The sequence below is a fragment of the Rhinolophus ferrumequinum genome, chromosome 17, assembly GCF_004115265.2.
Source record: "Rhinolophus ferrumequinum isolate MPI-CBG mRhiFer1 chromosome 17, mRhiFer1_v1.p, whole genome shotgun sequence".
Taxonomy (NCBI): Eukaryota; Metazoa; Chordata; class Mammalia; order Chiroptera; family Rhinolophidae; genus Rhinolophus; species Rhinolophus ferrumequinum.
In genome coordinates this window covers 22420739-22433351 of record NC_046300.1, presented here as the reverse complement: position 1 = coordinate 22433351, position 12613 = coordinate 22420739, and the positions used below count along the sequence as shown (strand labels likewise).

The 12613-nt window shown below is 37.6% G+C and overlaps 1 protein-coding gene across 6 annotated transcripts in view; it reads right to left on the bottom strand.

Moving 5' to 3' along the window:
• Nucleotides 1-4791: 4791 nt before the first annotated feature.
• The window catches only part of NEK10 (NIMA related kinase 10), a 192433-nt gene continuing 184611 nt past the window's right edge, over nt 4792-12613 (bottom strand). For all 6 annotated transcript variants that reach the window (XM_033133041.1, XM_033133040.1, XM_033133042.1 and 3 more), the window contains one exon: nt 4792-10756. In XM_033133041.1, coding sequence (XP_032988932.1) covers nt 10708-10756 — 49 coding nt within the window. In that variant the 3' untranslated portion in view covers nt 4792-10707. The remainder of the gene's footprint in view (nt 10757-12613) is intronic.

The following is a 12613-nucleotide window of genomic DNA, read 5'->3' as shown; positions in this document are numbered from 1 at the left end:
TCTCCTGGGGTTCTAGTTTTTTGGGGTTTTTTTAACCACTAGCTATTGGCTTCTTAACTTCTCTCCCTTCCCCACAGAAAGTAAAGAAACTGAGAATTTTGAGGTGAGAATTTTAGAAATTATTCTCATGCACTTATTACTCTTAATAAACCTAGTACTATGTAAAATTGATCTGATTAGCCTTTAAATTAACAAAAGACTTTCTGGTTCAAATATTATTTTTCAATCTCTTATTTATTTGTGTGTTTATTTTTAATCCATGTAGCTCAATGAAGCTTTTTAAGATAAAAATGCTAGTTAAAGATGAGGCCAGAATTTTTTTTCAAAGTTACCAATTCACCTCAATTGTTACTGAGGAAAAAAAAAAAAAAGATGTACTGTAAATACTCCTGAGGTTGTGTTATGAAGTCTATAGGATAAAGTGGGAAAACAAATAATGTTTCCATGACATTTTTTATCCCATAAAGTATAAAATACACATTACAATATTAAAAATTTAGAAAAAAGTAGGAGAGAAAAGATGACAAGCTTTAATGTTAAGAAATATAAAGAGTGTTGAGTCCTGAAGTCATTGTGTTATGGAGACTGAGAAATGTTTCCTATTGGACAGAGTCACCATATAAACCAATACACTCCAAATTCTAGAATAAGAAAAAAAGAATGAAAGAGTCAAGTAGATATTTGGAAATGTAGCCTGGTGCTACATCAATTGACTAATGAAAATGCTAATCAATCAGAAAAGGACAGGGAAGATTCTGTTTGCCTGCCTAAAAGAGTGTGTGTGTGTGTGTGTGTGTGTGTGTGTGTGTGTGTGTGTGTGTGTTGTGCAGGGACAGAGCAAGTATAGGGAGTAGAAGGAGCCAGGAAATGGTTTCCAGTGGCAATTCTTCTATTGATTCCTTTGAGAGCCTGGCCAGGAACCAGAGGTCTCCTCTACTCTGCTCACATACAGGCCCTAGGGGCAAATAGATTTGAACAACCAACCCCGGCCTGTCTGCATCACTGATTTGAACTACTCTTTCCAAATGAGGACACCTATTGTCAAAATGCTAATGGTGTTACTGCTAAAGCCCTACCTGGCAGAGGAGAGAAACAAAATGGGACACGTCAACCTCTGAAAAAAAAATTTCCAATGAAAATAGTTCCTGATGTGTAACTGATCGGAGATGCTGATAAACATTTGAAGAGAATCAATAGTCATTACATACCTCATGCTCAAAGTTACATGTGTGTCATGAAAATGCATTTTTTGGAAATGCAGAAAATAGGATCATCTAAAAGTTTCACAGTACGCTTAATTAGCATAATTCAAAACCATTTTTTAATAGTTAGCAGACCCTAAGATGCTCGTTACTTTGGTTGAAGTTATTTGAAGGAAACACTAGTGAATGACATAAGAGAAAAGCATCCCACCTTTATGAGAGACCAAAGTAGAGTCGGCCAGCCTTCCCTCCATCCCAGAGAGCAGGGAGGTTTCCCCAAAGCTGAGCTCGTTCCATTTGTGTGTGGTTGAATGGAGGCAGGGGATGGCCATTTCCTCCCTGTCGAAGGGCTCTCCTGTGACTTCCTCTCCTTTTCTAGGAATTTTGACCTCACTTGATTTAAAGTATAACAATCATTCGCAGCTGGCTCCCCAAGGACAGGAAGGAATGCTCCAAGCCATTTTAGGAAGCTAGGGAGGAGCTTTTCCTATGCCGAGCATCTGTTATCCCACTGACAGCCACAAGTAACCACCGACCTGGGGAGTAGGGGGAGGAGGCAGGGAGTGTGGTCCCAAGCCCAGAGCCTAGTGCCTAGTTTCAGTCCCGCTTAATGGGAACTCTATACCAGGACACACTACAGGGAGACCAATCAATGCATCGTTTCCTCAGATGCGTGTAGAGATTGTCAATCCACACTCATCACAAAAAGTTTCAGGTAATATTAATTTGGCCATTTATATTCTGCCAATGCCTTCCAAGGGCTTCTGCAGAAGCATGTCCTGAGATGTGGGTTGATTTCATCAGGAAGTGTTCACAGGAAAACTGACAGATGAGTGGGGAAGAAATGCAGAGACAAGAAGGAAGGGAAGCTAGGGTACCTTATCAGGCACAGTTCCGGAGAGGGTGACTGTGACTCAGTTCTGGAGGGGAACAGTGAAGAACACACCGCAGAGCTGTCCCAGCAGGCATGAGGGTGCTGGAGGTTCGTACCGCTGAAGATTTCAGTCAGTGGTTAATGGCCGCCTCTGAAGGTAGACATTTCCAGGTGTTACCCATGCCAACAGGCCAAACCAATTCCTGCAACCTGAGGACAGTTCCCATCAAAGAGCCTCAGATGCAGGCTATTGGGAGAGAAAGTGCCCCAGGAGGTCACGTGTACTGAAACAGTCAGAGGACCTGTGGGACCTGGGTAGACACGGCCTAATATTATACTGAGTGCTGTACCTCCATTGCAGTGTTTAATTCTTGCGTCCAGCTTCGGCTCGATACACTTTTAAAGTGGAATCTCCTATTATCTTTATTTTAAGGATGTAGAAGCTAAGCCTCAGAAAGGTTAAATCCTTGGTCTGATGTCATCCAAGTAGAAATCATGGAGCTGGCATTCCAAACCAAGTCCACATGAGCCAAGGGCCCAAATCCTGAATCATGTTTACTTCTAGTTTAATGTGCAAATAAATTTAGGGGAGTTTAGACTTTGATTTGTTTCTTGATCTTTGAACAATTCATGATATGTACCTATATACTCACTAGGGAAACTACAATTAGTTTTCTGGGTTAAATACTGTGTTTCCCCGAAAATAAGACCTAGCCGGGCAATCAGCTCTACTGCATTTTTTGGAGTAAACATTAATATGAGACCCGGTTTTATTTTACTATAATATAAGACCGGGTCTTATATTAATGTTTGCTCCAAAAGACGCATTAGAGCTGATTGTCCGGCTAGGTCTTATTTTCGGGGAAACACGGTAAACAAATTTTTTTGCACGTACCAAAGATGGTTAAAATGGCTGTGGCAACACTCCACGGCTCACGAGATAAAACCAGTGTGTGCACAAAATTAATTCATGCCATTTTAGTCTTTAAAGTATAAGAGCAAATTAAATCTACATTATAGGGGCAGCTTCATATAAAGCATAAAATGAATATGAAATTACACTCTCAATCTTGAGGAGAAAGAGAATTTTTCAATTTGGGAGATATTTTCTTTTATTCATTGCCTTTTTTAAGATTGCAGTTTGTAGCTATATAAAACTATACTCTATAATTCACTTATTTAATTTCTGTTCTTTGCCATATAAACATAATTACTGAGAACAATCAATTTGTTCCCATTTGACAAAGAACTAAATTAAGAATAGCAGATTCTTACTGGAATTCTGGGTTCTGGAAGAATTTTCATTCCTGCTTCTCATGCTAGTGACTGAGGTTTGTCTACTTGCTGTGTTAGATCTGGCTTTCAAATAGCATGCTGGAGATACCTAACTGAATCCTGGGATGGGGAGTGGGACTGTTCTGGAATTCAGGTCCTATAGTCTGAGGTCATTTTCATGAGACTACCTAACACAATTCTTTCTTCTCCAGGTATTTTGATATTGTGATATTTCATATTTCATGGCCTTAATTTTTCAGGTCTACCTATATGTGTTCCCTTTGGTATTGCACTCTGTGGTAGACACACCCTAAAGTGACCCCAAACACCCATTCCTTTGTATAATCCCCTCCTTTTGAGTGTAGGCTGCACCTGTGACTTGCTTATAACCCCTATAATATGGTGAAGGTGAAGAGATGTCACTCCCTTGATTTGGTTATTTTACCAAACTCTGTCTGAGTCAATGCGAGAGAGATTGATTTTCCCACTGGCCCTTGAAGAAACAAGCTGCCTTAATATGAACTGTCTGTGGACAGGCCCATGTGGCAGGGGACTACTACAGGCTACATAGAGGTGCCGGGGACCTCAGTCCTACAAACACAAGGATCGGAAGTCTGCCAACAATCATAAGAGTTTGGAAGATGATCCCAAGTCCCAGATGAGACCCTACGCCCCCTGCCCATACTTTGATTCCAGCCGATGAGAGGACCCGGTTAAGGTATGCTCCAACTTCTGACCTATAGAAATTGTGAGATTCAAAAATGTGTGTTGTTTCTCATTGCTTAGTTTATAGCAATTTGTTACACAGCAATAAAATAGACTTGCCCACACTAACCCTGGGTTTGAACATGTGATCTGCTTTGGCCCAGGAGAACAGGGAAAATGCGATGTAAACACAGGCTTGACATAGGAGTCTTGCATTTGTTTTTCTTCAGCTCTTGCTGCTGCCACAAAAACACATCAGCTAGGTTGCTGGACGGTTGTGAGAGACACATGGAGGAAGGCTGACTTGTTCCCTCTGCGTCCATCTGAGAGCAGCCAGACCCCAGGCAATCTGCCATCTGAGCACACACACTTTAGGGAACCCAGCTCAGATCAGCAGAACATCACCCCTTTGACCTACAGATTTATGAGAAATGATAAGTGCTTGTCATTTTAAGTCATTAAGTTTTGAGATGCTTCTTTATGCGCCTTTTTAGGAGCAATAGGTAATTGCTACAGGGACCCACCAATTAAAACTGTGGGACACATTTGAACTTAAACACATATGTGATTGCCTATTTGGAACATATATATAATTTTTAAATCAAAAGACTTAAAATCATAAAAGGAGAGATTCGGGGAGCTAGTGAGAGAAAGAGACGACCATTTGCTATGAACTCTTGATAAAAGAGAAATTCTTTTCCAGTAAGATTGAAAATACATTTTTAATTTCCTGTAGCATTTTATAGAGCATAGTTAAGCAATAGCAAAAATAAAGGCTGCTTGCATTTTTTATATAAATCTTTTATAGAGGCATTTCATTTTTTCCTCTCTTCCAAGGTCTTCCAGTTCATCAGTTCGTTGTGCTTGTGCATAAGTGTTTTGGAGGTTTTGGACGGACAGATGCAGAGGTGTCCATCATCCCTCTGCCTTCATATCACACAGCGGTCATAGAACTATCGACCTCTCCTCCAATAACACAGGGGTCTCTGCAGGACACCTGGTAACAGTCTCTTCCTTGGGTAGGAATGGGGAGGAGGTCGTATTCCAGACAGGAGAGAGGCCTGGGGATGGGGTTGGTTACTCTCTCAGAGGCAAAGGGGAAAAAAGCAAATTGAAAGTACTTTTCCATTTTCTGGGCACAGACCTTTGTCAGACCTCGGTTGTCCAGATAATAGACATGCTGGGCAACTTGAGATTAGGGGCTACAGATCTTTTCAAAGAACAGCTCTATTCTCTTTGATCCTTACGAACTTACCACTGGGAACAATAAAATGCAGGAAGCATTATAATTCAGTTTTGATCCACTAAATGTCAGTAAACAAAATGCACTCAGAGGACTTTCCTTTTAACGGATTTTTGTTTCCCATTTTGGAAGAGAAAAATGATGGAATCTTTCCACAACCTATCAACTGCTTTGCTTGCAAACAACTGAAATACCTTAAAATGTTTCTTTTCTAATCTAGCTAAGTGTAAGCATATTCAAATCTGCCATCATTTATTTAAGTTCCACATATATTTCTCACAAAATTTGCATTGTCAGATGAAATGGGCCTGAGGCCGTGGATGAAAGAAGGGAGAGAAACCATAGCACCCAGACAGAACTGCATTCACTTAATGGCAGATAAAATTGCTTCTTTGAAGAGTTTAATGTCTTTGGAATGCTTCACAGGGACCCTGTCCTAAGGACTCGACCAACAAGTTACTGAGGAGCTTTAGGGGGGCATTCTGGGTGGTCACCTCACTGGTGACAGCACAGAAATAACAGTCCAATGATAACTGCACTCTGGGGAACAATATGAAGCATTCAAGTTTGTGGAGTACCTGGTCCCTGGTCGATCACTCACCACTTTGGGACCAGCCTGTTGGGCAATGTCAGAAATTGGGGAACCACTTGCTTTCTACTTGTCCTCCAAATTCTCAAAGCCGTTTTTATTTGGGGGTCATACCACGTCCTTGCAAGATTCATCTTTCATCTTGAACAAGTTGGGATTTCACTTCTGAGTACTTGTATTTATTCACCTCCGTCAATCGAATGTTGGGTTCATACAAATACTTCAGATATTCCTTCTTGACATATCCTCAACCCGGCTGGCTGCATTTCCTTCCAAATTCACTGAAGGACAAGGTAAGCACAGAGAACATGGAGGGCAAGGAAAGCTGAAATGTTAAGTCATTTATAAGCCTGATATTCTTTTTCAGATTCCTGACTCAAATGGTGCTTGAAATGCTGAACTAAATCACGAATTAAGAATATCATTGTGTAAGTGACCTTCACAATCTGACGTAAAGGTGCCAAGGCCTTAAGCTATGCGTTCCCCTTGGTTTGTCATTTCTAGTCCGAATCTCTCTCTGCTTGTTTTGTGGGTCCAGTTTGTCACGATTGTAAACATGTCAGCTAATTTTTCATTTGTGAGCTCTCCAGATTCACAAGCATCCACGTAGACTTGTTGATTACATGTCAAAATGACAATGATTTTCTATAAAGACAAAACTTCTATCTATATTCAGAGGAAACAAAGGTAAGCCACTTCCAAATGGCAGCATTTAAAAAAGTAACATATTTGCTATAATATGCTCCTGCTACTTCTAAATACATTTTCTGGGTATAGTTCAGAGCTTTATGGTACCAAACGGGAAAAAGGCAGCTTGTCGTGTTTTGAGGAATAATTTTTAGTTTTCAATTGAGAATACAATTTTAATTATAATAAAAAACCATATTTAATTTTTTGTATATAATTAGTTAACTGCTGCATATACGTGGTAAAAATAAATCTAGCATACCTCATATACCAAGAATGCTGCTCTGATTTTAGGGTGTGTGTGATCTTCATTTTTAAAAACACTACTGCCCATGGACCCAGAGGGTATGTAAATTTACAATATCCATCAGTCACCCCATCAAAGTCATAAAATCTTTCCTGTCCCTCTTGCAAATCTCAAAACAACATCCCAGCCAGAATATAATCAACCCTAACACTTGTATTTACAATGTGCAATTTAACTGTAATGACACACATAAGAATTTCTTTATAACAAAGTTGTTTCCCTGAGACATTTGAGTCTTCCTATCTATATAAAAAACAGCATTCAAGGATAAGCATACTGTTAGCATACTTAAAGTGAAAAAATGTCTCCAAAACGATGCCAATTTCCATCAATGCATGCAATCTGAAAGATATCATAAAAATATATAAAATACACTTATTACCACATTTAGTTTTTGAACATGGAGAACTGCATGTTTACATAGAATTTCACCCAGAGTCAAGTATTGAGCATTCCTTGCTTAGGAGGCCTTCGTGTCTGCATCTTCAGGGTGCTGAGAAGCTGGTTCAACTCTAGTTCCTTTTCATTGCCTCTCCTGTTGATTTCTGAGCTCGTGAATGTACATTTAAAAAAGTAAAAGGTAAACAATAAAAGTGGCTTATAAAGAAGGTTTTTCTGCCTTCAGATAGAAGTTGAAGCTATTTCGAAAGGAACTCAGCATATTTACTATGTACAGAAAAATAGCAATAAATATATTTTGCAATTCAGCAGATCAAAAAGAACGATGTGGATTCTATGCATATTAACACTGATAGAATTGACTAAATGATATCGTTGCTTTCACACAGCTTAAGTATGAGTGGTGATTCACCCATGATATTGCTGTCATTGCACACAGTCAACCAGTCCCATATCTGTTTTTGAAAATCAAAATTCATAGCATTTGTTAACTGATAGATGGAACCTCTAGGAAGACCTTAACCCCGAATCAGTTCCATCGTTAGGGTAAACTTTATAACAGTGTTTGTTAATTAATTCTGCTTTAGAATGCCAAAACAGACTGTGCATGCTGCCCAGTGCCATACAAAATATCCGTATTAAACTCAAGCAGCATTTCCCTAGGAGGTTTCTGAAATTCATCCATGAGCGCAGGGTCTGTGTCCATGTTACTATCCCCTAAAGATCTCTAATTAAATATCACACATCTGGATGCAGACAAGGTTAACAACCAGTCAGCACACAGGCCTGCTGCAGTCACTTCCCTGAGCACGGAACATTTTGCTTTTAAAACGCCAACTAAGGTTTCAAATGCACATATTCACACATGGTGGATATGGTGGATCACAACATAATCAACCGAAGTATTTGTAAAACAAAAGTGATCTGAAAAGACTGATTCATATTCTGTCCCATACCAATATTCAGTGACTGAGAATTAGATGAGTTCACAGGGATTTCATCGTACAACAAATAATTAAAAATTACACAAAAGAAAGAGAAAAAATTTAAATGCAATCAAGAAAAGAATATGAGGTCTATTAAATGCAAGTAACAACTTGTTTGCTCTAGAAGACAGTTCAGATAGTTAAAAGAAAATGACCATTCTTGTTTTATTGTAAGGGGGAGTGGACTTGTTTGAAAGAAAGTGAGGGCTTTTGATAAGTTGACTTCACAATTGGATGTGCCTCCGTGCACAAAATGATTCCCTTATCAGTACCTAACTTTCTCTTAAAGGGTTGGTCTTGCACTGGGAGAATGTTGATTCAATAACTGGTAGTTTCAGCGTGTGTGTGTGTGTGTGTGTGTGTGTGTGTGTGTGGAGGCAGGATTCAAATAGCACACATTCATTATTTTGGCAAGAGAATGCATCTCTTGATGGTAGAGTTGATGAGTCTAAAGCTGCCTTTCAAAAGGATACATATTTGCTTATTTTTGTTAATTCTCACTGGTTCCTAGCATAACAAATGCCATTGTATGGTCCAAAAGATTTAGTTAGACATCTTTTGCTCCAGTTCTCATCAATAAGATCAATAGACTGTATGCATTTAAGAACACTTTCAAACAAATAATTTCTCTTTTCCAACCAAGATGTGACCTCTGAATACTATTCTACTCTATATCATAATTTGGAAAAGAACTTTATTCTTCAGACTTTCACCCCACAGCTTGGTTTATTTCTAAATACTGGCTTCTACTACAATTAAAATTTGTGCCCCTCTAGGCCTGTGCCTCCTACACAATGAGAAAATGTGCTCATTCCATACATGGAAAGATACAAAAAGTAATATAGTTCAGGTTCAAATTAAATTGAAATAGGGATAAAATTTTGCCTAGTTTAAATGAACAAAATCATAAATTTTGATTTCACATGTAAATTTCTCACATGGATGGAGTTGGCTTGAAAGCTGAAACTAAAATTTTCATCACTGTACTTGCATCTATTATTTTAAATTATAGTACATTTTTTATTATTAATTTGGCTTAAAGGCAAAGATTCATTGGCAATTTTCAAAGGTATTAAAGGGAATTTGTGTATCATTTAAATGTTAAACATACTAAATGTAAAAACAGTCTGGATTCACATTTAAAAATTTTTCCTGTACTATACAAAACGTTATTGGGTTTCAACCACTGTAAATATATATTGAACTAAGCTCTATTCTGTCACGCTAAAAATATATCAATGTAAATAAAAATAACAGAATTCAGTGAGAAGTAAATAAAAAGCATAATTTCAGCTTTCAGATTACTAATTATATAGCATTAAAATGCTCTTTAAGTAATTAGAAGTAAAGTCTGATTTGGCAATGAGGGCATTTCTTGACATGCCACCACCAAGAAGCCGTTGAAGAGATTTTTAGCCCAATAAAAATCTAGAAAATTTTCATCATAAATTCTCCCTACATAAGAATGAGACACTGTTTGGCATTCTGATTTCTCTTCTTTTAGGGATGTCTCAATGAATAAAGAAGGAACTTTTTATTATATAACTTATTTTCATTTCAAATTCCCAAACAATAATAAGTTTAAAACAATGTAGGTAATTTTAGTAAGGAGGGTCTTAGAACAAGGGATACTGAATCTCTTTCATGGACTCAAAGTGCTCTAAAAATACTATAAGCTGGATCAGCAACGAAGCATTAGCCAAATCAAAACCTTCCCCTCTCCCATATATACGAACATATACACACACTGTAAATTAATATATTCAATTACTGTAACTTAAATCTGACAACTTGACAGTTATTCCCAGAAGCTGTGCAAGGTTACAAATACTGTCTACACAGTATCAGGGCTCAAGACCACTAGCACCCAAGTGGTTAAGAGAGAACCAATCCTTTCATTAAAACAAAACAAACAAAAAAACATTCAATTACATATTTTGAATATTTTTAAGATTTAAAAAATTGGAAGATAACAGTGAATCACCAATATATTATTATTCTGAGTCCTATTAATTTTCTTTGTGTAAAACTATTTTTTATACATGAAAGGCTAGATGCAGCAACCCTAAGTGTAAAATATTCCTTTGAAAACTATGACAAGGATTTTTCTTTTTTTTTTTAATTGGAGGGAAGTTCTGTGAAGAGTGTATTTTCTTCCCACAGATGAATTTTGTGGTATTTTCTCCCAGGAGCACACTGAGGGCCCTGTCATCCTGTGTATAATGTGTCTTAGGAATGGAGCCTCCAAGCACTGCAGATGTCATATGGCCGAGCACCGGACCTCCAGAGAGAGGTCCTGCAGGCACCATGGCATTTTGGTCTGTTCTCGTCCACATTCTTGTAACAACACCCAATCTTTGGGCATCTTGCTGTAACGGCTGAAGTCCAGAACTTGAACTTCACTGGGAAAACCAAGTCCATTCATTGAAATGTAGCATTTTCATCTTTTGGTTGGGTGATTCTTGGCCGCCCATGGATAGCAGTGATACCTAGGAGATTCAGAAGTGGAAAGAGTCCTCTATAGTCACAAATCTTTTCATTCACACATTCAATTTCAAAAGCAGTAGCTCAGGTGTTTAAGTAAATAAATTACAATGAATAAAAAGGTGATTCTAAATATAAGAGAATAGGAACATTTTTAGAAAGCTACCTTTTGCTGAAGTTCAGTGCTAACAGTGTCTTTATCAAACGATGAACTCAACAGGAACTGATAACCCTTCATAGTAGAAAAATTAACATCCATTCGAAGTAGATTGTACATTTAAATGTCTATGCACATTAAATATCTATTTTACATGTTCATCAGTTAATTGGGGGGAAAATCAATGCTAGTTTATTCAATGTTGATTCATTTTTATCTTGTATATCATTATTTATCAACACATATTTCATCACTACAACATAAAATATTAATGTGGACTCCTAAGTATATAAGGATGATATGCTTGTTATCCTCTATTCACTCACAGGACTCTCACAGGACACTATTCACTTCCACAAACAACAATGAGAAAATTAAGGCATGCTAGGCGATATCCTTCTGGTACAGCTGAATGTTTGTGTGTGTAAAATATGATTAATCATACAACCCTAAAAATGACTAAGAATAGAGCTGGCCAAGTCTGTGTTAACCTTGTTTCATTTTCTTGACCCTGCTTTCTTCCTCTCAACTCATGCCACCTCCTCTTCCCACAAGCCCAGAAATCAGGAATCCCCTGTTTGATTAGGACTCCTTGCTGCTATTTCTGTTTCTGTTACCATTTTCTTTAACTAATGCAGCATATTGTGCCTGAGACATTCTTCCTACCAACTTCCCAAGCAGTCTCCCCATTATTTAAACAGTTCTAGATATCCCCAAAGATAGCCAGTAGCTAGATAATGGCTTTATCCTGAGACTTTCTGTTTGAAAATGGCATCTTTCTATCCCTAATTAAATATAAACTCTATAATCTAAGCTGAAAATATGCCATATTTCGGCTTAATGCTTTAGTTGTTGTCTGGATGCTTTGTAGACACATGCATGGGTTTGAACTGGCCGTCTTAAGTTGTAAACTTGAGTAATGCAGGAATTATGTATGTCATTCTCCATCCATGGTGATTAATCAAGATCACTTAATAATATTTTACGATGATAATGACAATGAGAACATTAGCAGATCTTGGTAGATATTAGCAGAGGAGTTAAAACGATGTCTCCCATTGTTAACCATATTATTAGGGCAGCTTTTCTCAACTTGTGTTCCAAGTAATAGCTGAGCAAAAAAGACGCATTAGAGCTGACGGTCCGGGTAGCTCTTATTTTGGGGGAAACACAGTATCTAAAGAAGTGAGAAATTAATAACTGTGTGGCTAAGACTCTTTCCCTTTGCTTTCCCACTGGTTCTCAAGAGGAACCATGTTGATCTTGTTGAGTCTGTGTCCACTCATTTAAAGGGGAGAAGAAACCATTTTTATTTTATTTTCAAACAACATAATTTATCTTTCAATGATATCAAATTCAATCAGTTATTCCTCCACATCTTCTACACTGGTCTATCCTTTTATAATCCTACTGCATTACACTGTTTAGATATTCATATTCATTTGGATTATTTAAATGGTCCTCTAAGTAATTTTCCTTCCTTTTCTAATGTTATAACAAATTTGACATCCCGCCAAATTATTTGTATATATCACCTAATTTTTTTTAAAAAAAAAAGATATGCAAAATAAAATCCCAATTCGTTATGCCTCCAATTAAAAAATAAAAAGTAACAGCTGAGGAATCACTGGGGTAAATAAAATCAACAGATTTCTTTCCTACAATCCATCTCAGTGTCTTTTATATGGGAATGTGTGTCAATATT